At 44.0% G+C, this 26,914-nt stretch overlaps 1 protein-coding gene and 1 pseudogene across 1 annotated transcript in view; one reads left to right on the plus strand and one right to left on the minus strand.

The window, feature by feature from the left end:
- The window catches only part of NSDHL (NAD(P) dependent steroid dehydrogenase-like), a 32,561-nt gene extending 7,036 nt beyond the window's left edge, over positions 1-25,525 (plus strand). The window contains exons 2-8 of the mRNA XM_043459158.1: positions 1,161-1,260; positions 4,866-5,024; positions 15,967-16,113; positions 20,365-20,493; positions 22,019-22,161; positions 23,342-23,444; positions 24,211-25,525. Of these exons, the coding sequence (XP_043315093.1) occupies positions 1,198-1,260; positions 4,866-5,024; positions 15,967-16,113; positions 20,365-20,493; positions 22,019-22,161; positions 23,342-23,444; positions 24,211-24,543 (1,077 nt within the window). The 5' untranslated portion in view covers positions 1,161-1,197 and the 3' untranslated portion in view covers positions 24,544-25,525. The remainder of the gene's footprint in view (positions 1-1,160; positions 1,261-4,865; positions 5,025-15,966; positions 16,114-20,364; positions 20,494-22,018; positions 22,162-23,341; positions 23,445-24,210) is intronic.
- LOC122434669 lies at positions 18,035-19,261 on the minus strand (annotated as a pseudogene).
- Positions 25,526-26,914: the final 1,389 nt, after the last annotated feature.

Raw genomic sequence — 26,914 nt, forward strand, 5'->3', positions numbered from 1 at the left:
CAGGTCAGGTGGTCTGGTATTCCCATCTCCTTCAGAATTTTCCACAGTTTATTGTGATCCACACAGTCAAAGGCTTTGGCGTAGTCAATAAAGCAGAAATAGATGTTTTTGCAAAGAATTTAGGAGTACTCATATCTCTTCAAGATTCTAGCTTCGGTTCTTTTGAATATATACCCAGACTTGGAGTTGCTAGATCATATGTACTTCGGTAGTTCTATTTTAATTTTTTGAGGAATCTCCATAATGTTTTCCACAGCAGCTGCATTGTTTTTGCATTCAGTGTACAGAAGTTCCAATTTCTCCACATCCATGCCAACACTTATCTTTTGACTTTTTGATAATAGCCATCCTGACAGTGGTGAAGTGGTATCTCGTTGTAGTTTTGATTTACGTTTCCCTGATGATTAACGCCATGGAGCATTTTTTTCATGTACCTGTTGGCCATCTATGTGTCTTCTTTGGAGAGCTGTCTATTCAAGTCCTTAGCTTATTTTGTAACTGGAGGGTCACCACCATACTCTGACCACTTCCCAGTCTGAAGTTCCCACTTCCCAGGGGGTTTCTGATGACCCAAGACACTCTAAGTTCTATATATGGTCAGGGTGGCTTTAATTCCATCAAGGAGGAGAGCTCCATCTCCTCTTATTCTTCCTCCTCCTAGCATCCCATGCCCTGGCATCATGGGGATGAGCAATGAGTCTGTTTCATTGAGCTGCAGCAATGAGAAATGGCTTGAGCAGATTGATACACTTTCTGGCAGTGCCGGGACTGGAATCTGGGCCTCCATTTTGTGCATTTCTCTACTGATCGACACTAGAGAAATAGAGAGTAATTGAAGTGCATGAGTGCCGTGGGAAAAACTGTGATGCCAGAGATCGTCTTTTCATTGTAACTGATGAATGGGGTTATTTAAGAGGCTTCCCATTCTGCCTCTAGTCCAAGTATATGGTAGTGAGTTATGGGCCCACCCAGGCCCATCTCAGAGGACAGTCTGCATCCCAGGAATGTTCACAGAGTGCTTCTTCCAGCAGCTGCAGCTACAGTTGAGTACTCTGTGAAAACTCAGGGGTGGGAGGGATGTTATCCACACAACACACTAACAGCTAAAATATATTTCAATTTATATATCATAAATGTCTGCCTCTAAACATGTTTTTAAGGAGACAAACGTTGATTGCAGAAAGGGCCGCATTTGGAATGAAAATGGAACAAGCAGCTGGTGAGCCAACAAGGACATGTTTGACAGAAGACATTCCAAAAGTGAGTACTGACATAAAAAAGGTTAACCAAAACCAGATAAGGGGAAAGTCTGGCACATACATAACAGCACGCCATTGAAACATAGCTCTGGGTTACCCATATTAAATTAATTAGTGTTGAGTAATTGTTTCTTTATAGAAGATATGTCATTATTTAATTCTTCAATTACTGCTCTGTAACAAACCCTATCAGAACTTAGCAGTTTAAAACAACACCCGTTTCTTTGTTCACAATTCTGCAGGTTGGGCTGGGCCCAGCTTGTGGTGAGGAATGGGGTTTCCTTCACTGGTCTGCCCTGGGCTCACACACCCAGTTGCAGTCATGGGATCCCTGAGGTATATGTTCCAGGCAGCTCACTGACACACATGTCAGTAACTACTGCCTGTCACCTAGGTGCCCTCATGTGGCCTCCAGCAGGTTAGACTGTGCTTCTGGGTATAATCGCAGAAGTCTTCCCAGGGCCAGAAGGGCACTAGCAAGGCCACCTAAACTCTAAACTCGCCAGTGTCAGAAGGGACTTGAAGGAATTGTCAGGCCTCCTGGAGATGCTTTACAAAGATCTGTGAAGGGAGGGTTCATTACGCTTTCAATGAACTAACACTTCAGACATGAAATCACACTGAGGCAAAATGTGTTCATATCAGATGTTACTTAATCGAAGCTTCCCAAGAGGTTGCCACAGGTCACCAAATCACAGTGGTTTTAGTGTACAGCTCAGAGTAAGGCCTTCTCTGTGCCTCTGTAATTGAGAATTAATCTGAGATTCTAGTGCTCAGACAAACCACCAGAGGTCCTTGCCATCTGTAGTTCATTTGTATGCATCACGGTTTTACTGATACTCAGCAACTAAAAACAGTCTGGATTAGGATGGTGGTTTTTTCTCATCAATTGACTTTATAGGAAGTAAAAGTTACACATTTAAACTACTATAATAAAAAAACAGTTTTTTCCTAACTTACACATACATTCTGTGTAAGACTTCTCTGAGAAAAGGGCCCACTGCTAATGAAAAGGGAAAACAGAAAAGATTGGAAGAAACCCAGGGACCTACAATATTCTGTTATCGCCAGATCATTTTGCAATGAAATATTTTTTCTAGATGGCTTTCTTCCCTATTCTTAAAACTGTCTCCAAGGTGTTGATTGTATAACTCCCCACAATAACCCATTCTTGAGTCTCACTACCTGTTTCCAATTTGGAATTTCATTCTTATTTATTAGTACATATTCCTTCTTGTCTGTTGGACCCACTTGAACCACATCATCTTTCATGGCCATGAAAAGTAAGTGATGATTTCACATAAAACCTATAACTGAGGATCGTGGCCCCATCACAGTCTGACTTCTCTGGGGTAAATGCCAGCTCTGTTCTCATCATTATAAAACTCTCTCTGGCATACCTGCTTACCCATGCTTTCCAGGCAATATGGGTGCAACATTTCAATATAAGAACCCACATCACTCTGTCAAAGAGAGGATTACTTTAAAATCATGAAATGAAATTGTACTGAACAAACACAGCATTATAAAGCAACTGTACTCCAATAAATGTTTTTAAAAAATAAATCAATAAAAAAGAAATTGCACTAGATATGATAGCAAGGTTATTTTATTTTTCTTAAATTAGACTGTCAAACTTTTGAAGCAGTTTGTAACTTTTGACTCCAAATACTATAAACAAGAGACTCTGAACTCCTTTGGAGTTATTCTAAAAAGCCTGTGCAGCTGACTTGGGGAAAGCAGGAAAAGAAGGAATTGCCAAAAGGGAGATCGAGTGGGATTTGTGGATTTCATTTGCCTATGCTTTGGGCATGTGTTAGAAATTTTAGTAAAGGTGTGAATAATGTAGCATGCTGATATATGGCAGTCATCTAAGCATAGACGACAGTGGGCTTAAAAGATACTTTGGTGGGGAGGGTAACATAGTGAGGCTGTCTCTGTCAGGAGATTATGAATGCCTGAACAAATGATGCTGAAGCTTCAGAGCCATCTCCATTGCAGGTGGGATGCCAGGTTGAGAGGGGCAGATCTATAGAAGAGGCTCTGGCTCCCCTACAGTCTCCTGAATGTCTCAATTATATAGGTATTTAAGGAATACATAGCAGGTTGGTTGGTTGGTTTTTTAATCAGCAGAATTTCTTTAAAATCTCTATTTTCTGTCCCCAACTTTGATTTACTATACATAAGTTCAGAGAAAAATTGGAGTTTGTCGTCTTAAGGAAGCCCAGATATGGTTTTAGAAAGACCCCAGGTAGGAGAGGTATAACAAGTCCTCCTCCAGGGCCCCTTGTAGCCAGCTTCATCAGCATGCACCAGCTACAGTTTTGCATCAGCTCCCTGGAGTCAGAATATTTAAGTCCTGCATGTGGTGCTCTGTCCTTCCATTATCCCCAGTCAACAGAGTTGGAATTTAGCCAGAAGAGTACATGGGTTGTTGTTGTTCAGTCGCTTGGTCATGCCTGACTCTTTGTGACCCCATGGACTGCAGCACGCTAGGCTTCCCTGTCCTTCACTATCACCCGGAGTTTGCTCAAACTCATGTGCACTGAGTCACTGATGCCATCCAGCCATCTCATCCTCTGTCGTCCTGTTCTCCTCCCGCCTTCAATTTTTCCCAGCACCGGGGTCATTTCCAGTGAGTCAGTTCTTCGCATCAGGTGGCCAAAGTATTGGAGTTTCAACTTCAGCATCAGTCCTTCCAATGAATATTCAGGACTGATTTCCTTTAGGATTGACTGGTTGGATCTCCTTGCTGTCCAAGGGACTCTCAGGAGTCTTCTCCAACACCACAGTCTGAAGGCATTTTGCATGATGTACCTTTGTTGCAGAGCTGAAATGCAAGCATCATAGCTCTCACCTAATATGTCAACTTCCTTAGAGCTCAGAGAAGGGAAAGCAAAGCCCTGGGCCTGGCTGATGAACAGCTCACTGATCCTCCCTATATCCCCACCAGGAGATCCCATCAGGCAACAGCACAGTCTTAGATGGATGTGCTAAAGGGAGAAGGGTTTAGGTGATGAGCCCAAAGCCACAGAGCCCAGCCCTGTAGTGGTTGGAGAGCCCCTGCAAGTATGGAAACTCTACTTTCTTTTTTCTAATGTTCTAAGTGCACACTGTCAATTGAGTGAATGGCATGTTTGGATTTTTTTGGGGTGTGTGTGTGGTTTGTTTTATGCTTTAAAGGTGCCCAGGGATCAGCTATCGGGAGCAAGAAGGTATCACTTTGGTGGGGGTAGGGGGGTGGGCACACCATGCAGCTTGTAAAATCCTAGTTTCCTGATCAGGGATTGAACTCAGGCCACCACAGCGAAAGTATCAAGTCCTAACCACTGGACAGCCAGGGAACTTTCCTCAGGTCATCCAGTGTGACCAAAGTCTGCCTCAGTATCATTTGCTATCTCTTCCCTCCTTACTAATCCCAGGAGAGAAGGTTGCCATGGGCGATAAAACACCAGAATTATTTGAAACTTCCAACTTGACTCAATAAAAGTTTCAAACTAAGAGATGGACCTGCTATTTCAGTGGCTCATGATGTGTGAATCCGGGCTCTTAGAGCTTCCAATTCTCAGCATATCCTTACCCCCTGCCATCTCTCTCTTTCTGCAGGCCAAGAGGTGCACGGTGATTGGAGGCTCTGGGTTCCTGGGTCAGCACATGGTGGAGCAGTTACTAGCAAGAGGCTATGCTGTCAATGTATTTGACATTCGGCAAGGGTTTGACAATCCTCGCGTGCAGTTTTTCCTGGGTGACCTTTGCAGCCAACAGGTAACAGACCATTTAGCCTTACCAGTTGCCCCAGGCCCCTTGAAGGGAAACCACCAGACTTCCCCTGCTCAGAGGCCAGCCAAATTGTTGTTTCCAAAAGAAAAAAATTTTTTTGAAAAATTGTGAAGTTATACGAAAGAATTTAACACACACACAAAACAAAGAATTTAACACACACACCTATTGTTACTAGTGAGAATCAATAACTGTTATCTATGTCACTACTACTGCACTCTGCACAGATAGTTCAAAAGCAACCATGGCCAATACATAAATGAGTGGTGGCAGCTGCGTACCAATAAAACTTTATTGACAAAAGGTCCACAGGCTGTAGAATGCCGACTGCTACTCCAGAGTATATATCTAAAAGTGAAATTGCTGGGCTTTGTGTTTTTTTTTTCTTATTTGTTTGTGTGGTTATTTATTTATTTATTTATGGCTGTGCTGGGTCTTCACTGCTGCTCGGGCTTTTCTCTAGTTTTGGTGAGCAGGAGTTACTCCTCATTGTGGTGCACATGCTTCTCATTGCACTGGACTGTGGAACAGGGGTTCTAGGGTGCAGGCTTCAGTAGTTGCAGTTCCCAGGGCTCTAGAGCGCAGACTCAGTAGTTGAGGCCCACAGGCTTAGTTGCTCCACAGGCATGTGGGATATTCCCCCAACTAGGGATCGAACCTGTATCTCCTACATTGGCAGGTGGATTCTTTGCCATTGAGCCACCAGGTACTACTCCCTGGGCTTTGTCTTTCTGCATAACACTTGGCATAGTTGATATATTCTGTGTCAACTTAGGTATCTGTTCCCCCACCCAGAGAACATGCGCTCCATGAAGGCAGCTCCCCTTCAAACAACTCCGCCCAACTCCCATGCTATCGTTGCTATTTTCCCCTCACTCACAAATGCTAGTTTTGCTGCGGGTGGCATTCTAGGGTTATAATCCTCCTCCCCCACCTCCTCCTCCATTGCTCAATCTGAGCATTTTATTTTTTTCGTTGCTCTGCGAGGGTCACAGAATCCTCGTTCTCCGACCAGGGACTGAACCCAGGCTCCCTGCACTGGAAGCACAGAGTCCAAACCACTGGACCAGCAGGGAATTGCCTCTTTTTACTTTTTTAATGTGGGTGCTACAAACTTAAAAGTCATGTCTATGCTTTGTATCATATTTCTAGTGGAATAAAGGGGTAAAGGCTGGATCTGATTCTGGTTTGGTTTTTTTCCTTTGGGGCATCATGGATCAATACCCCAATAGCAATAAGCACTTGTACTACTCAGATTTTACTTTCTACACACCATTGCCCATAAAACGAACCAGGGGTCCTTGGGAAAATATCCTATTCAGGAATCTGGGGCAGAGGTAGGTAGTACAAGGTGAGCCTGGGACATTTTTCTTAGGATGAAACTAACAAAGTACTCAAAAACTAATTTAGAACATGTTAAAAGGACACAGGAACCAATTTGAAGAGCCTCTACTGGCCAAATTTGGGACATTTTGAGCCTCACAAAAGATAATTGTAGTGGATTGTAATGAATTGAACAAGAATCCCTACATCCATAGAATTACTGAAGAAAAGATTACAGAGGAATGCCAAGTAAAGAAGTAAAAATGAAAGCTAAAATTAAAAGTTCACCATTTTTGTTTAGTCACTAAGCTGTGTCCAACTCTTTTGCAACCCCAAGAATTGTAGCCCGCTGTGGGATGGGGTTGGGGGAAGGCTTAAGAGGGAGGCTATATATATGTATAAAATTATGGCTGATTCACATTGTTGTATGACAGAAACCAACACAACATTGTAAAGCAACTTATTCTAATTAAAAAATAAAATGTAAAAACATTTTACCAATTTGCAAGTAGCATGTTAATAAGTTGTTCCAAGCAAGGATCACCACTGAATGCTGAAATCAATTGATGGAAGGTTGCTGGGGAGTAAGATATTCACAGGATCTCTAATGATCACCCCATTACTTTTTGATTGCTCAGAGAGAAAGGTACCTTTTTATTGGCCCAAATCTGGCAGCCATCACCTTAACCAAATGATTGGATCAACATTACCAACAATGAGACAAACTGCCATCTTGATCCTCCTAGGGTGATGCCCTGAGAAGGCATGATGTCACTGGTGTGATGTTCTTGCCAAAAGTATTAAGACTGAATCTAATCATGAAGAAGATTACCAGTTCTTAGAACAGGCCTGGGGTAGACTTGAGAGGCAGAGTGGCATGCTATGTGCAGCTTACTCTCAAATGGTTTCAAAGAAAAAATCATGTCTACATAGAGAAAGTTGTGGTAAAATGCTAATAATCAGTGTATCTAAGAACATAATTCATGGTTTTCTTTTGGCGATGTTAGTATCTATTGATCATTCCTAGATTTTACTATTAATACTTTAAGATTTCACGAAATGGTAGTAGTAGTGTTAGTCGCTCAGTTGTGTCCAACTCTTTATAACACCACAGACTGTACCCCATGGTTTCCTCTGTCCGTGGAATTCTCCAGGCAAGAATAATGGAGTGGATTGTCATTCCCTTCTCCAGGAGATCTTCCTGACCCAGGGATCAAACCCAGGTCTCCTGCATTGCAGACAAATTCTTTAATATCTGAGCTACAGGAAAGCTTCACAAAACATTACAAAATGGTAACATGCTATTATTTTCTCTTTATGCCTTAGCCTAAGTCTCTGTACCTTTTTTCAGTTCAGTTCAGTCGCTCAGTCATGTCTGACTCTTTATGACCCCATGGACTGCAGCACACCAGGCCTCCCTGTCCATGACCAATTCCCGGAGTTTACTCAAACTCGTGTCCATTGAGTTGGTGATGCCATCCAACCATCTCATCCTCTGTCGTTCCGTTCTCCTCCCGCCTTCAATCTTGCCCAGCATCAATGTCTTTTCCAGTGAGTCAGTTCTTCACATCAGGTGGTCAAAGTATTGGAGTTCCAGCTTCAGCATCAGTCCTTCCAATGAATATTCAGGACTGATTCCCTTTAGGATGGACTAGTTGCATCTCCTTGCAGTCCTAGGGACTCTGAAGAGTCTTCTCCAGCACCACAGTTCAAAATCATCAATTCTTCGGTCCTCAGCTGTCTTTATAGTCCAGCACTCACACCCATACATGATTACTGGAAAAACCATAGCTTTGACTAGATGGACCTTTGTTGCCAAGGTAATGTCTCTGCTTTTTAATAAGCTGTCTAGGTTGGTCATAACTTTTCTTCAAAGGAACAAGCGTCTGGAAATTTTATAGCTGCAGTCACCATCTGCAGTGATTTTGGAGACCAAAAAAATTAAGTCTGGGACTGTTTCCACTGTTTGCCCATCTATTTGTCATGAAGTGATGGGACCGGATGACATGATATCACTTTTCTGAATGTAGAGTTTCAAGCCAACTTTTCCACTCTCCTCTTTCACTTTCATCAAAAGGCTCTTTAGTTCTTCGCTTTCTGCCATAAAGGTGCTGTCATATACACATCTGAGGTTATTGATATTTCTCCTGGCAGTCTTGATTCCAGCTTGTGCTTCATCCAGCCCAGCATTTCTCATGATGTACTCTGCATAAAAGTTAAATAAACAGGGTGACAGTATACAGCCTTGACATACTCCTTTCCTGATTTGGAACCAGTCTGTCGTTCCATGTCCAGTCTAACTGTTGCTTCTTGATCTACATACAGATTTCTCAAGAGGCAGGTCAGGTGGTCTGGTATGCCCATCTCTTGAAGAATTTTCCAGAGTTTCCTCTGATCCACACAGTCAAAGGCTTTAGCATAGTCAATAAAGCAGAAGTAGATGTTGTTCTGGAATTCTCTTGCTTTTTTGATGATCCAGCAGATGTTGGCAATTTGATCTCTGGTTCCTCTGCCTTTTCTAAATCCAGCTTGAACCTCTAGAAGTTCAGGGTTCACGTACTGTTGAAGCCTGACTTGGAGAATTTTGAGCATTACTTTACTAGCATGTGAGATGAATACAATTGTGTAGTACTTTGAAAATTCTTTGACATTGCCTTTCTTTGGGATTGGAATGAAAACTGACCTCTTCCAGTCCTGTGGCCACTGCTGAGTTTTCCACATTTGCTGACATACTATGTGCAGCACTTTCACAGCATCCTCTTTCAGGATTTGAAATAGCTCAACTGGAATTCCATCACCTCCATTAGCTTTGTTCCTAGTGATGCTTCCTAAGGCCTGCTTGACTTCAGATTCCAGGATACCTGGCTCTAGGTGAGTGATCATACCATCGTGGTTATCTGGATCGTGAAGATCTTTTTTGTACAATTCTTCTGTGTATTCTTGCCACCTCTTGTTAATATCTTCTGCTTCTGTTAGGTCCATACCATTTCTGTCCTTTATTGTGCCCATCTTTACATGAAATGTTCCGTTGGTATCTCTAATTTTCTTGAAGAGATCTCTAGCCTTTCCCATTCTATTGTTTTCCTCTATTTCTTTGCATTGGTCACTGAGGAAGGCTTTCTTATCTCTCCTGGCTATTCTTTCGAACTCTGCATTCAAATGGATACATCTTTCTGTTTCTCCTTTGCCTTTTGCTTCTCTTCTTTTCTCAGCTATTTCTAAGGCCTCCTCAGATAACCATTTTGCCTTTTTGCATTTCTTTTTCTTGATGGTCTTGATCACTGCCTCCTTTACAATGTCACAAACCTCCATCCATTGTTCTTCAGGCACTCTATGAGATCTAATCCCTTGGATCTATTTGTCACTTCCACTATATAATCATAAGGGATTTGATTTAGGTCATACCTGAATGGTCTAGTGGTTTTCACTACTTTCTTCAATTTAAGTCTGAATTTGGCAATAAGGAATTCATGATCTGAGCCACAGTCAGGTCCCCGGCTTGTTTTTTCTGACTGTATAGAGTGTCTCTACCTTTATCTGCAAAGAATATAATCAGTCTGATTTTGGTGTTGACCATCTGGTGATGTCCATATGTAGAGTCTTCTCTTGTGTTGTTGGAAGAAGGTGTTTGCTATGACCAGTGCATTCTCTTGGCAAAACTCAATTAGCCTTTACCCTGCTTCATTTTGTACTCCAAGGTCAAATTTGCTTGTTACTCCAGGTATCTCTTGACTTCCTACTTTTGCATTCCAATCCCCTATAATGAAAAGGACATCTTTTTTGGGTGTTAGTTATAGAATGTCTTGGAGGTCTTCATAGAACTGTTCAACTTCAGCTTCTTCAGCGTTACTGGTCGGGGCATAGACTTGGATTGTGGTGATATTGAATGGTTTGCCTTGGAAACAAACAGAGATCATTCGGTCCTTTTTGAGATTGCATCCAAGTACTGCATTTCAGATTCCTTTATTGACCATGATGGCTACTGCATTTCTTCTAAGGGATTCTTGCCCACAGTAGAAGATATAATGGTCATCTGAGTTAAATTCACCCATTCCAATCCATTTTAGTTCACTGATTCCTAAAATGTCGATGTTCACATTTGCCATCTCCTGTTTGACCACTTCCAACTTGCCTTGATTCATGGGCCTAACATTCCAGGTGCCTATGCAATATTGCTCTTTATAGCATCGGACCTTGCTTCCATCATCAGACACATCCACAACTGGGTGTTGTTTTTGCTTTGGCTCCGTCTCTTCATTCTCTCTGAAGTTATTTCTCCACTGATCTCCAGTACATTCTGACCAAGAGTTTATCTTTCAGTGTCCTATCTTTTTGCCTTTTCATACTGTCTATGGGGTTCTCAAGGCAAGAATACTGAAGTGGTTTGCCATTCCCATGTTTTGTCAGAACTCTCCACCATGACCATCTGTCTCGGGTGGCCCCACATGGCATGGCTCATAGTTTCTCTGACGTTGACAAGGCTGTGGTCCATGTGATCGGATTGGTTAGTTTCCTGTGATTGTGGTTTTCTGTCTTTCTGCCCTCTGATAGTGAAGGATACAAGGCTATGGAAACTTCCTGATAGGAGAGACAGACTGAGGGGGAAACTGGGTCTTGTTCTGATGGGCAGGGTCAGTAAACCTTTAATCCAATTTTCTGTTGAAGGTGGGGACTGTGTTCCCTCCCTGTTATTTCAGTTCACTTCAGTTCAGTTCATTTCACTCGCTCAGTCGTCTCCGACTCCCTGCGACCCCATGAATCTCAGCACGCCAGGCCTCCCTGTCCATCACAAACTCCTGGAGTCTGCTCAAACCCATGCCCATCGAGTCGGTGATGCCATCCAGCCATCTCATCCTCTGTCGTCCCCTTCTCCTCCTGCCCCCAATCCCTCCCAGCATCAGGGTCTTTTCTGAGTCAAATCCTCGCATGAGGTGGCCAAAGTATTGGAATTTCAGCTTCAGCATCAGTCCTTCCAATGAACACCCAGGACCAGTCTCCTTTAGGATGGACTGGTTGGATCTTCCTGCAGTCCAAGGGACTCTCAAGAGTCTTCTCCAACACCACAGTTCAAAAGCATCAATTCTTTGGCACTCAGCTTTCTTCACAGTCCAAATCTCACATCCATACATGACCATTGGAAAAACCATAGACTTAACCAGACGGAACTTTGTTGGCAAAATGTCTCTGCTTTTTAATATGCTATCTAGGTTGATCATAACTTTCCTTCCAAGGAGTAAGCATCTTTTAATTTCATGGCTGCAATCACCATCTGCAGTGACTTTGGAGCCCCAAAAAATAAAGTGCCATGAAGTGATGGGACCAGATGCCGTGATCCTAGTTTTCTGAATGTTGAGCTTTGAGCCAACATTTTCACTCTCCTCTTTCAGTTTCATCAAGAGTCTTTTTAGATCTTCTTCACTTTCTGCCATAAGGGTGGTGTCATCTGCATATCTGAGGTTATTGCTATTTCTCCCGGCAATCTTGATTCCAGCTTGTGCTTCTTCCAAGCCAGCGTTTCTCATGATGTACTCTGCATATAAGTTCAATAAGCAGGGTGACAATATACAGCCTTGACATACTCCTTTTCCTATTTGGAACCAGTCTGTTGTTCCATGTCCAGTTCTAATTGTTGCTTCCTGACCTGCATACAGGTTTCTCAAGAGGCAGGTCAGGTGGTCTGGTATTCCCATCCCCTTCAGAATTTTCTACAGTTTATTGTGATCCACACAGTTAAAGGCTTTGGCATAGTCAATAAAGCAGAAATAGATGTTTTTCTGGAACTCACTTGCTTTTTCAATGATCCAGCAGATATTGGCGATTTGATCTCTGGTTCCTCTGCCTTTTCTAAAACCAGCTTGAACATCTGGAAGTTCACGGTTCACGTATTGCCGAAGCCTGGCTTGGAGAATTTTGAAGCATTACCTTACTCGCATGTGAGATGAGTGCAATTGTGCAGTAGTTTGAGCATTCTTTGGCATTGCCTTTCTTAGGGATTGGAATGAAAACTGACCTTTTCCAGTCCTGTGGCCACTGCTGAGTTTTCCAAATTTGCTGGCATATTGAGTGCAGCACTTTCACAGACTCATCTTTCAAGATTTTAAATAGCTCAACTGGAATTCCATCACATGCACTAGCTTTGTTCATAGTGATGCTTCCTAAGGCCTACTTGACTTCACATTCCAGGATGTCTGGCTCTAGGTGAGTGATCACACCATTGTGATTATCTGGGTTGTGAAGATGTTTTGTACAGTTCTTCTGTGTATTCTTGCCACCTCTTCTTAATATCTTCTGCTTCTATTAGTCCCTACCATTTCTGTCCTTTATTGAGCCCATTTTTGCATGAAATCTTCCCTTGGTATCTCTAATTTTCTTGAAGAGATCTCCAGTCTTTCCCATTCTATTGTTTTCCTCTATTTTTTTGCATTGATTGCTGAGGAAGGCTTTCTTATCTCTCCTGGCTATTGTTTGGAACTCTGCATTCAAATGGAAATATCTTTCCTTTTCTCCTTTGCTTTTCACTTCGCTTCATTTCACAGCTATTTGTAAGGCCTCCTCAGACAACCATTTTACTTTTTTGCATTTCTTTTCCATGGGGATGGTCTTGATCCCTGTCTCCTGTACAATGTCATGAACCTCTGTCCATAGTTCATCAGGCTCTCTGCCTGTCAAATCTAGTCTCTTAAGTCTATTTCTCACTTCCACTGTATAGTCATAAGGGATTTGATTTACCTGGGGCCAAATTATGGTGTACAGACTTGGAATACAGAATGAAGCAGGGCAAAGGCTAATAGAGTTTTCCCAAGAGAACGCACTGGTCATAGCAAACACCCTCTTCCAACAACACAAGAGAAGACTCTACACATGGATATCACCAGATGGTCAACACCAAAATCAGACTGATTATATTCTTTGCAGCCAAAGATGGAGAAGCTCTATACAGTTAGCAAAAACAAGCCAGGGAGCTGACTGTGGCTCAGATCATGAATTCCTTATTGTCAAATTCAGATTTAAATTGAAGACAGTAGGGAAAACCACTAGACCATTCAGGTATGACCTAAATCAAATCCCTTATGATTATACAGTGGAAGTGAAAAATAGATTTAAGGGACTAGATCTGATAGAGTGCCTGATGAACTATGGGTGGAGGTTCATGACATTGTACAGGAGACAGGGATCAAGACCATCCCCAAGAAAAAGAAATGCAAAAAAGCAAAATGGCTATCTGAGGAGGCCTTACAAATAGCTCAGAAAAGAAGAAAAGTGAAAAGCAAAGGAGAAAAGGAAAGATATGCCCATTTGAATGCAATGTTCCATGAATAACAAGGAGAGATAAGAAAGCCTTCTTCAGTGATCAATGCAAAGAAATAGCGGAAAACAATAGAATGGGAAAGACTAGAGATCTCTTCAGGAAAATTAGAGATACCAAGGGAACATTTCATGCAAAGATGGACTCAATGAAGAACAGAAATGGTATGGACCTCACAGAAACAGAGGATATTAAGAAGAGGTGGCAAGAATACACAGAAGAATTGTACAAAAAAGATCTTCATGACCCAGATAATCATGATGGTGTGATCACTCACCTAGAGCCAGACATCCTAGAATGTGAAGTCAAGTGGGCCTTAGGAAGCATCATGATGAACAAAGCTAGTGCATGTGATGGAATTCCAGTTGAGCTATTTAAAATCCTGAAAGATGATTCTGTGAAAATGCTGCACTCAATATGTCAGCAAATGTGGAAAACTCAGCAGTGGCCACAGGACTGGAAAAGGTCAGTTTTCATTCCAATCCCAAAGAAAGGCAATGCCAAAGAATGCTCAAACTACTGCACAATTGCACCCATCTCACACGCTAGTAAAGTAATGCTCAAAATTCTCCAAGCCAGGCTTCAGCAATACATGAACCATGAACTTCCAGATGTTCAAGCTGGTTTTCAAAATGGCAGAGGAACCAGAGATCAAATCGCCAATATCTGCTGGATCATTGAAAAAGCAAGTGAGTTCCAGAAAAACATCTATTTCTGCTTTATTGACTATGCCAAAGCCTTTAACTGTGTGGATCACAATAAACTGTAGAAAATTCTGAAGGGGATGGGAATACCAGACCACCTGACCTGCCTCTTGAGAAACCTGTATGCAGGTCAGGAAGCAACAATTAGAACTGGACATGGAACAACAGACTGGTTCCAAATAGGAAAAGGAGTATGTCAAGGCTGTATATTGTCACCCTGCTTATTGAACTTATATGCAGAGTACATCATGAGAAACGCTGGCTTGGAAGAAGCACAAGCTGGAATCAAGATTGCCGGGAGAAATAGCAATAACCTCAGATATGCAGATGACACCACCCTTATGGCAGAAAGTGAAGAAGATCTAAAAAGACTCTTGATGAAACTGAAAGAGGAGAGTGAAAATGTTGGCTTAAAGCTCAACATTCAGAAAACTAGGATCACGGCATCTGGTCCCATCACTTCATGGCACTTTATTTTTTGGGGCTCCAAAGTCACTGCAGATGGTGATTGCAGCCATGAAATTAAAAGATGCTTACTCCTTGGAAGGAAAGTTACACTTTGTCAACAAAGGTCTGTCTAGTCAAGGCTATGGTTTTTCCAGTAGTCATGTATGGATGTGAGAGTTGGACTATAAAGAAAGCTGAGCACCGATGAATTGATGCTTTTGAACTGTGGTGTTGGAGAAGACTCTTGAGATTCCCTAGGACTGCAAGGAGATCCAACCAGTCCATCCTAAAGGAGATCAGTCCTGAATATTCATTGGAAGGACTGATGCTGAAGCTGAAACTACAATACTTTGTCTACCTGATGTGAAGAGCTGACTCGTTTGAAAAGAGCCTGATGCTGGGCAAGATTGAGGGCAAGAGGAGTAGGGGACAACAGAGGATGAGATGGCTGGATGGCATCACCGACTCAATGGACATGAGTTTGAGTAAACTCCGGGAATTGGTGATGGACAGGGAGGCCTGGCGTGCTGTGGTTCATGGGGTCGCAAGGAGTTGGACACGACTGAAGCAACTTAGCAGCAGCAGCAGCATGTCCATTGATCATGTCCATTTCTCTCAGGAGCTCTGCTTCCCTGTAGCAATCCATCTCTGATTACTCTTTGTTGTATGTCTAGTTTCACAGAAAGGATTACTCCTGTGTATAGGATATTTACACTGTCTTTTGCAGTATGGGACTTTCATATGATGCATAATCTGTATCTATGGGCTCATCTTCCCCAAGAGTTTTAACTCCAGGTGCCCTGGATTTTCCCACCCACCTGGCACCCACCATCCACCACCCATGAGGCACAAAGGCACAGATGTTGACTTTTTCTGGACCCTACAGGCTTCTTATGCCCCAAACCAGTTTTTATTGGGGCCGAGGTAGTGGGGAGGGAGGTGGTTAAAGGGACAGTATGGTTTCTACCTCATATACTTCTGTGTCTTTGAATCTTTTACAGTAAGAATGTATTTCTGTGTTGACTGAAGATTTATAAAAGGGCAAGACACCTTCATGCCCCAGATTGGAGCCTGGGAATGTGAGGAGGCTGTTTACTTGTATAAAGCAGGAGTGATTTTTTTTTTTTTGTCTTTGTTTGCTTTCCAGGACCTGTACCCAGCTCTGAAAGGTGTAAGCACAGTTTTCCACTGCGCATCGCCCCCACCATTCAGTAACAACAAGGAACTCTTTTATAGAGTGAATTACATTGGCACCAAGAATGTCATTGAAACTTGCAAAGAGGCTGGGGTTCAGGTAAGGGGAAATCTGGGATGAGTGCTGTCAAGAATGTGTGATGGCTTTTCCCAAGTGCGTGGGGGCCAGGGCTTTTGTTCACTTCCTGGGCTAGCTAGGCCTGCTTCCTGAAGTGTTGCAAAGAGCCTAAAGTTTCGGCCCTGGGAGCTGCTGAGCAAACCATATGAAGACCCTAAGCCTTATTAGTCTTTGGTTAAAGAGTGACAAAATTTAGAAATTGCTTGTGTTTTTTGTTGTGCTTTAAAAAACATGTTTTTAATATCAATAATATATATAAAACATAAAATTTACCATTTTAACCATTTTAAGTGTACAGTTCAGTGGCATTAAGCACATTCACATTGCTGTCAACCACCACCATCATCCATCTCCAGAACTTTTTCATCTTCCTAAGGAGGCTGAAATCTGTACCAATTAAACCCTAACTCCCCCTCTCCCTGCCCCTGGCACCCATCATCCTGCTCTCTGACTCCTCTAAGGACCCCACACAAGTGCAATCATAGAACATGTGCCCTTTTGTGTCTGACTTAACTTTACTTGTCATAACACCTTCCAGGTTCATCCAGGCTGTAGTGGAGTCAAAATTTCCTTCTTTTTTAAGGCTGAATAACAGCCTATTGGAGGTCTATGCTGCATTTTGTTTGTTTATTCATCCCTTGGTAGATTCCTGGGCTGTTTTGACTATTGTGAATCATGCTGCTGTGAACATGGGTATGCAAGTAATCTGCTCCACTTTCTGCTTTCACTTCTTTGGGGTAAATATCCAGGAGTGAAATTCCTGGATCATATAGTAATTCTGTGTTTAAGCTTTTTTTTTTAATTAATTTATTTATTTTAATTGGAGGATAGTTATTTTACAGTACTGTGATGGTTTTTGCCATACATCGACATGAATCAGCCACAGGTGCACATGTGTCCCCGATCCTGAACCCCCCCTCCCACCTCCCTCCCCACCTCATCCCTCTGAGTTGTCCCAGAGCAGTGGCTTTGAGTGCCCTGCTTCATGCATCGAACTTACACTGGTCATTTATGTTACTTATGGTAATATACATGTTTCAATGCTATTCTCTCAAATCATCCCCCTCACCTTTTCCCACAGAGTCCAAAAGTCTGTTCTTTACATCTGTGTCTCTTTTGCTGTCTTGCATATAGGATCATCCTTACTGTCTTAAGGAACTGTCATATTATTTTTCCAAACGTTGCCTGTTCTTGTTGTGCCAACTGGTGACGCCAGAGGCTGGGCAACAGCTCTCTTCTCTTGTTCGCAAAGCATCTGTGGCATATGTCACTGTCACTGCCCCAAGCATCAGGGGCTTGGCTGATAGGGGCACTGTTTTTGCTAGTGGCTGGTACCCCATTATGGTGATCCAGAGAACCAGGGTTTATAACAATGCAGCAAGCTACATTACAAGGATATTGTACCTTTTCAGTTCTGAGTTACTAGCAGAGAGGCATCACTTAGTTCTCCAAATCTGGTTCCTCACCTATTAAGCAACATTAGTAGCCCCTGGTTACTTGTGGAGGAGCACATCAAGTGACAGTTGTAAATTTCACACTCCTTACTACTTTCTACTGTGCCTGTGTTAACTTGAGCTCTGTGAATTGCACTCTGCTGTTTTTTCATTCGACCATCCCAGGCATACAGAAAAGATCTGAGAATAATATAGCACCCATACACTCATCAGAACGTTGAGGTGACAGTATTACTAGTGATGCTGTAGTCGTGCCTTTACCCATCCTCAGTGTCACTGCTGTCCTCCTGCATGCTATGTGGCACAGCCAAAACAGAAATTCTAAAACTTTGTAAAAATAATATACTGAATATACCTTCCTGCAACTTGCTTTTTTCCCCCTCAACATTGTTTTTTTTTTTTTAACCACAAATTAGATCTTTTATTTGTCACCATTAAAAGTCTGCATTTTAAACAAATTCTTGGACTGGTGGCTCATATCCATCAGCTCGTTCAACTTTAGCACCTGTCTTGTCCCCAGTAGCTTTTCCAGAGCTACCACCTTTACCATGTAGCTCCATGAGTTTTCCCAATTCAAATTTGGGCTTCTTCAGCATTTTTACTTTTCTAACAAAGACATCATGGAGTGGATAAATAGATTGGCAAGCCTTTTCTATGTCTTTTCCAATGCTATCTGAAATCAATTTATTGACCACCTCTTTCAAGTCATTTGTTTGCACCTCTGAGGTTATGATTTCTATCATCTTCTTGCAGATAGAGTAATAGCAGATGGGGGGCAGCTGGTGCTCAGGTCATGCAGGGAGACTCAGGCCAATTCACTGTTAAGCTTTGCTTGCATATGTACTGGCTATGAGAGGAAACCTAAGTGGGTGCGGTCCACTACAAAAACCTGGGAGAGTCACTCACAGCTGCCCAACTGAGGTAAGCACCCTGCTGGTGCTGGGCTTAAGAGGTCTTGCTGAATCTGATTGTTGCGTTTTTTAGTAGAACCCACACAGAACAGATGAAGCAAGTAACCATCGGTAGTCTTGACATTAACATGAGCTTCAGTCATGGTGTGCCATTTTTTGACCATGGAGCACATTTTGTCACGAGTAAGATCCATAGCATGGAAATTAGTCAGGCAGTTTTTGCCCTTAACATCCTCAGTAATTAGCTTGAATTTATTAAATGCTACTTTGTCATTCTGCAGATAAGCAAGACTCACTTCATGACCTTTGAGGCCATCAGATGCGATTTTGGTTCCTTGAGTCCTCATGACCAGTGTTTTCACAATATTCCTTATATTGAACATAGCTGGTGCTTTCACATCATACCAGTCTTTTTTAGATAATGGGTCAACCACTTTCTTCTTGGTTCCTTTTTTGCCTCCTTTCATAAGGCACTTGTTCTTGCTGCAGCATTATGTTTTTGAGATTTCTTTGTCTTGAAATACAATACAGTCTGGTATAGTCACTGAAGTGGCAGGATAGCTCAGTGGGTAGCAGTGCAGGAAGTGGGGGTTTTATGTGGTATTTAGGGAATCTCTCTCAACAGAGATGAAATGATCATTGACTGCTTTTCTTCTCAAAGGCTTAAAGTGTTACTTCCCACATTTACATCTCTAATCCACCAGGAATTTCTGTCTGTATATGTTCTGAGGATGTTTGGGTGCTCAGCAGCATGTACTGTACCATCGTCCCTTCCCTGATGTTTAGTGCCCTATGCAGCATGTCTCTGCAGGCCTGTTCCGGCTCTTGTGCTCCATGGCCCTGTCTGTGCCCAGGCCCCTGTGCCCTGCCCTAGGATGAACCTCAGTATCTAGTGTAGGACAAGTCACTCCCCAACTCTGTTCTGCTTGACTATTCCTAGCCCTTTGCTCATTCATACACATTTTAGAACCAGTTTGTCAAGTTCTTGATAAAGCCTATTGGAAATGTCAGTGTAATTGCATCAGACCTAAAACTAATTTGGGAGAGAATGGACATCTTTTCCAATATGGAGTCTTGCTATGTATTTCTCTCTCTCTTTAATGCCTTTCATTAGACCTTTTACTTTACTTCATAAAGGTTCTGTATATCTTTGGTTAAATTTATTCCATATACTTCACTTCTGGTGATTAAAATATCTTTCATTTTCCACTGCTACTGCATAGAAACACAGCTAATTTTTGTGTATCAATTTTGTACTCTGCAACTTGCTGAAGTCTAACATTTTCTGTATGTTTGTAGTGTTTTGTATATAGACATTTCCAACACTTGCAAATGGTGATAGTTTTGTTTCTTCTTTTCAAATCATTATATTTAATAGTTTGTTGTTTACCTTATCCTACCATGCTGGCTAGGACTTGCAGGACCATGTTGAATAAAAGTGATAGAGATGTGATTTGAGCTAATGGTGTTCTGTTTAGGATGGGCTTCCCATAACCAGATAGCTGAAAGCTGGGGACCCTCATAAGAGAGCACCTTCCTGTCAAATAGCATTTCACCATGCCTGTGTGTGTATACTGATGTGCCAAGGTTGGGAGCAGAAGTGTCTTCTATCCTTCAGTTGTGATAAGACGAGGGAAAATGTAAAATCCACTGTTTTAGAATGTCATACCATAATGTGTCTCAAATCCTCATACCTACAAAAGATAGTGATCTTTGCATTGTTTAAAGAAGGCCTGAAAAGGGAAGGCATCATAGTAAAGAAAGTGAACATGTGCCATTTGATTTCCTTTCCTACGTGACCTTCATTGTGTTTATATAGTGATCATTCCTGACTCATTTTTTTTACATCTAATTTTCTCCTCTGCCAGAAACTCATTTTAACCAGCAGTGCCAGTGTCATCTTTGAGGGTGTTGACATCAAGAATGGAACTGAAGACCTCCCTTATGCCATGAAACCAATTGACTACTACACAGAGACAAAGATCTTACAAGAGAGAGTATGTACCTGACAACTGGTTGAGTCGGTGACAAATGAGTTCCATGAACATTTGCAGGATTTAGATTCTTAAGTAGAATGTTTATGAACATAGAATGTTAGTATTCTGAAGACTAAATAAAATTTGTGGATGAAATTCAGTTCTAAAGATGACAACATTGTAAAGTAATTAGCCTCCAACTAATAAAAACAAATGAAAAAAAAAAAGATGATAACAGAAAAAATAGTAACAGAATAGCCTAATGTAGCCAGATGCTACTCTGTGTTTTATGGGGAATTGCTTCATTTAAGCTTCATAATGACCCCTTAAGGCAGGTACTATGATCTTCACCAGGTTACAGAAGACAGTTGAGGACAGCTGATACACAAGAGATTCAGAAGCTTCCTTAGGCCGTGCAGCTCTAGAGCCTGCACTCAACCTCTGCTCCAGAAATCAGACAATTTATGATAATCCAAAGCAGCAAGCAAAACTCAGCTAAACACTCAAGTGTGTTTTCATTTGAATACACCTTCCTAGTACTCTTGCACCCCCTCCTCTTTAAAAAAAAAAAAGCAAACAATGGAAGGATCTTGCTTTACTTTAAGGGAAAGTGGTTTTCCACTTGGCAAGTCAGCTTCGCTAGGGAGCTCCTGGTTTTAGCAGTGGTCTGGGCCACATAACGGGGACTCTGACAGTCGCCAGCTCCAGGACTAATGTCCAGGAGAATATTACCGGAAGGACACCCTACACTGTGAACCATGGGTGTTCATCAGTCACGGGCAGCTTACCTTAGCTGGGCAGCTGTGAGTGACTCTCCCAGGTGTTGGTAGTGGACCGCACCCACTGAGGTTTCCTTTCATAGCCAGTACATTTGGAAGCAAAGCTTAACACTGAATTGGCCTGAGTCTCCCTGCGTGGTCTGAGCACCAGCTGCACCCCCCCCCCTCGTCTGTTTGCTGTTACTCTGACTCGGAACGTCCCAGAAGAGCTCCTCTGCTGGGAAACCCACAGGCCTCTCAGTGCAGAGATGGAAGCCTTGCCATTTGCAAGCTCCAGTCCTGGGTCTGTCCCCTTGCTCCTTGGAGCACAGAGAGCCTCCCAGAGGCATTTATAGGCTTACCTTATTTCCAGCAGAGTACCCAACAAGTCAACACAAATGAGACCCCTTTGGGTAACTCCGATCATTTTGAACAGTCGGCAAGTAACTTGAACTCACTCAGACCAAAACATGAGCAAGGATTTTGCCACCATAGAGTAGAAACTCTCAATGAGGCAGTAGAATGAGTTGACATGGGCCATCTCGCTTCATCACGATCTCCATTTTTAGCAACAACCTAACAGATCTTTGGGAAGTTTTGTTCCTTTTGAGACAAACCCTCTTTCTCTGTACTTTAAGGCCAGTCCTTTCTGTTGTATCTTACTGGCTTTGACCCAGCTCTCTGTCCTGTGTCTTCAGATGTGGGTGTTGGGGTGGAGAAAGGGACAGGGAAGTAGTCTAGAATTCTTCAGTATCTGCAACCCACACCCTCCCTTCACTCTTCTGCAGGCAGTCCTGGGTGCCCATGATCCCGAGAAGAATTTCCTGACCACAGCCATCCGCCCTCATGGCATTTTTGGCCCAAGGGACCCCCAGTTGGTCCCCATTCTCATCGAGGCAGCCAAGAAAGGCAAGATGAAGTTCGTGATTGGGTAAGTTGGCCCCTGACTGCCCCCTTCCATGCCCCCCGGCCCCTGAAGCAAGGGTCAGTCACCATCGGCCCTTTGCTTCTGTGAGCTTGTCTTCTGCCGGTTGTCCATTTCCTGTGGCTGCCACAAGAAATGAGGCCGAGAATAACAAAAATGGGTTCACTCCCTGTGCTGGAGTCCAGGACTCCCAAAATCCAGGTGTTGGTGGGGTTGGCTCCCTGTGGAGGCTCTGAGGGGGTCTGTTCCAGGCCTTGCTCCTAGCCTCACATGGCTGCCAGCAAACCTTGGCTCGTAGACATGTCACTTCAAACTCAGCCTCCATCTTTACATGACATGCTTTTCTCTGTGTGTCTTTTCCAAAAGATCCCTCCTCTTATAAGAACACCAGTCATTAGGTTTAAGGCCCATCCTACTCTAGTGCAACCTCATCTTAACTAATTATATATTCAAAGACCTCATCTCCAGATAAGGTCAAAGTCACAGGTTCCAGGGAGACATGGATTTCTGCCCCATGAACCCTCTCAGGCAGGCCAGAAAAATATTTGTATCCATGTTTGGAAAGTCAGGAAACTGACTCAGAGGAGAAACAATTGTCCCAGGGTCAAGGGCTTGACTTTCCTTGCATCTAGGAAGGCAAGGGGAGGTGTTAACATTCCTCCTCTGGGCCTCTGCAGGTGATGAGAGTGGTTCTGTGTCCCCAATACATCTTTCCTTTCCTGCTTCCTTCTATTCATCCATCCATCCGTCCGTCCTTCATTTTCTTTTCTTCCTTTCTTTCCCCCCTTATCCATGTGCTTTGCCACCTTGCCTCCCTGCCTCTCGCTCAGCCTCTTGCCGCAGGACTAGAAAGAGATAGTAGAGAACCCTTGAGGCCAGAGCAACGCATTAGGCCACAGTGCCCTGGAGGGAGTTGAGAGCTGCTGTCCAAACTGGGGCTCAGAGAAGACACCACCAGCATAGGCCATGCCAGGATGGGGCAGGCAGGGCTAGGGGCTTTCAGCTTCATGGCTTGGCCCCTAAATATCCCTCTGGCCCTGAAGGCCCAGGAGCCATGGCCTCCAGCACATCCTCATGGATGCCCAGGTGTCCCTGGGCTGGCATTGCCAAGGTGGGTCGTGGGGCTCCGCCACGTGTGCAGCTGAGTGCTCCAGTCACAGGATACTCATTCCTTGTGCCCCTGCAGGAACGGGAAGAACTTGGTAGACTTTACCTTTGTGGAGAACGTGGTCCACGGACACATCCTGGCTGCGGAGCACCTCTCCCGGGACACCGCCTTGGGTGGGAAGGTAATGCACCTGCTTCCACCCGCTCAACAGTGGCTGGCCCTCCTGCCCCTGTGTGTCCCTGTGATGCCATCTGCTGGCACACTGCTTCTCTGACCCTGCTTCCTGGCAGACCTGCCTTAGGATCCCACTGGGCCATGGTCAAGCCCTCTGACAAGGGAAGGTCAGCTCTTACACAGAGATGGGAGAGCACACTCCTAGGTCCCCCTTCCTTGTTTCTCACTCCCACTTTTGGAATCCCCTCCCCATTGGGGTCTCATTTTTCTCTCCTGGATTTCAGACCTTTTCCAACTCAGAATTCTCAATGTGGTGGGGGGAGGGAGCACATTTGAGATAGGTCATACTACCTATTCATAGCATCTGAAGATAAGATCCTTTACCATGATTAACACAGTTAGTAAAATAACCAACGTACCTTCCCAAGTACAGTCTAAGCTTCACTTGAAATCCTGGCCCACAGCTAAACTTTCATCACCTTCCCCACTACCCCGGAAAGTTGCCTGTAGCTGCAAACCCAAAAGGCCTGTCACTCACTGGCTGACATTTGCAGACTTGATGACCACGAGAAATGCTGCACTCTGTGTGGGCTTAATCTCCACCTTACTTTTGAGCTGCCCTGTGAAGGAACTGGGGTGGGTAGGCAGGGAGCGGCCCCTGGCTTCTCAAAATATTGGTCTTGGCTGAGCCAACAGGCTACAGCTGAGCTCCAAGCATGGCCCGCTCCCCACACTGCTGGGAAGCAGTTCCTAGTTTCTGGTTCTCTCTGCAGGCTTTTCACATCACCAATGACGAGCCCATCCCCTTCTGGACTTTCCTGTCCCGAATTCTGACAGGCCTCAATTACGAGGCCCCCAAGTACCACATCCCCTACTGGCTGGCCTACTATCTAGCCCTCCTGGTGTCCCTCCTGGTGATGGTGATCAGTCCTGTCATCCAGCTTCAGCCCACTTTCACGCCAATGAGGGTCGCACTGGCCGGCACGTTCCACTACTACAGCTGCGAGAAAGCCAAAAAACTCATGGGCTACCGGCCGCTGGTCACCATGGATGATGCTGTGGACAAGACTGTGCGGAGCTTTCACCACCTGCGCAAGGTCATATGAGGCGCCCCCAGCCCTGGCCTTTCGATGCATTCCCTAGCTGATAACTCTCTCCCCTGGAGACCAATAAACTAACCTCCTCCCAGTGATTGTCTTCTTAGCTTAGGCCTCCCCCAGCCAGTTTGATGACAGCACATCTACCCTTCTGTGACCAAGAGGACAGTTAAATTAGCAGACACGTCTTCTTCGTGGGACTGGATGTCGATTTCTTAAAACAAGGCAGCAGCTTCCTATTCTAAGTGTTTTGTGTTCTCTCCACCCCTGGGTTCCTTAATCATTCCAGTCCCCTGTGCACAACCAAAGAAGCTGTAGGGAAGAAACAGCCATTTGCTGATTGAGGAGGGGGTCCTAGATTTATTTCCATGTAGACTGTTCAAGGAGCCACAGATGACAAATACCCTAGAGAAAAGCAGAAGTTATGTGAGGCATCAAATGTATATTTCAAATAGATACAGAGTTGAGAGAAAAAGCTTAGAAAGCTTGAACAACTGTAAACCCCCAATCCCCACGGGGGGAAAGACTGCTGGTTGTTCACCTCCTTGCATGCCCCGAGTTCTCTCTCAGGTACAGCTGCTGTGCCTGCCTGCATTATTTTTCATAAAGCATTCTTTCATGTACACCTTTCTTACCATCCACAGAGCCCTCTTGTCCTTTTAATGGCAAGGTGGGACACTGGGCAGGTGGACAGGAAGCCATGGGAAAGGTCAGAGAGAAGAGCCCCTCCTTTATCTGCTTGGAGATGATACAGATAGGGCTATTTCCTCACAGCTCATGCTCACAGAACCCTTTAGGGCAGTTCCTAAAAATCAGCACATGTAGTGAATTGGCATTCTTTATTTCCTGTTCTTATAGAACCTGGTTTCTTCTCAGACTCATTGAAATGTAATCTTAAAAACGTCTGTTTTTTTTTTTTTTTCCTCTACCTCTGTCCAAGAGTGGGGAGGCACCTGGGGAGATTGGAATAAACTGAAGGTATTGTACATGCCATGCAGTGTGTGTGATACAAACTTCATCCCAACCTAGGGGGAAACTGAACTGCTAGGGTGAGGGAACACAGACAGAAATAAGACAGGATCTTTGGCCTAAGGCAATTAGAATAAAGGAGTTAAGATATGTTCAGAAGGCCCTGTAATTCAAGGCAGGAATTAAGACCAGGTGGTGTAAGTTCCGAGGAGGGATACATGGCTTCCAGCCAAGACTGTGTAGGTTGAAGAGTCACTGGGTACAGGCCACTAGATGGTGTTTAAAGGTAAAAGGTCAGGGTCACAGGCATTGGTTTGTCATAGTTTCGTTAGCGGTGTGTTGTGTCTCTGAAGTATGGAAGCGTCGTGTGACTAGGAGGAACATGGAGCAGTAGGAGTTTGAAAGTGAAAGTCACTCAGTCGTGTCTGACTCTTTGCAACCCCATGGCCTATACAGTCCATGGATTTCTGCAGGTCAGAATACTGGAGTGGGTAGCCTTTCCCTTCTCCAGGGGATCTTCCCAACCCAGGTGTCGAACCCAGGTCTCCTGCATTGCAGGCAGATTCTTTACCAGCTGAGCCACCAGGGAAGCCCAAGAATACTGGAGTGGGTAGCCTAGCCCTTCTCCAGCGGATCTTCCTGACCCAGGAATCAAACTGGGGTCCCCTGCATTGTAGGCGGATTCTTTACCAACTGAGCTGTCAGGGAAGCCCTAGTAGGAGTTTGGTCAAGCTAAAGAGGTTGGGTGAACTTTATCTTACTGGCCTGGGAAATCATTGACAGTTCAAGCAAAGGGGCAAAAAGCCACCAACATTCTAGCCACCCTAAAAAGAGCCTGGGAGCCCAGATAGGAAGTAATACTTCAAGCAGTGATGCAGCCATCCATGGAACTAGAAATGGAGTCTTGGTGGAAGGCCCTGAAAAGGAGTCAGCTTGCTGTAGGATTCCTCTGCTGGGTGAGAGGGAGGAGAAGGCCAGGGCACAAAATGGAAGACTCCACTTTTGGAGCCACTGGAAGGAAGGTCTCAGTCCGGGAAGACTGAAGGTGGTGGACCTCACTGAGGAGCACCGAGGACCAAAATGCTCTGGACCCCCACCTGTTTGGGGAAAGTGTGACCACCAGGGAACCACGGGCTCCGCACATCCTGGGGATTTGTCAGAAACTGGGGGCCCACCAAAGAACTGATTCTGTTTCACAAGCCCCGCCTTTGGTTCTGAACCACTGAAGTGGTCTCCCAGCAGGTCAGTGAGTCCAGCTTAAACCTCACCTCAGCCCCTGTAAGGCTGAACATGCCGACCTCACCATCCTGTTTTCTTTACTGCCGCCATAGCCTTGGAGCACACATCCCTAAAATGACCCCTGGGTAACTGACCCAGTCTGTGCCTCTCCCCCATGGCACCTCTGTCTGCA

This window comes from Cervus canadensis, chromosome X, assembly GCF_019320065.1.
Source record: "Cervus canadensis isolate Bull #8, Minnesota chromosome X, ASM1932006v1, whole genome shotgun sequence".
NCBI classification, from domain to species: domain Eukaryota; kingdom Metazoa; phylum Chordata; class Mammalia; order Artiodactyla; family Cervidae; genus Cervus; species Cervus canadensis.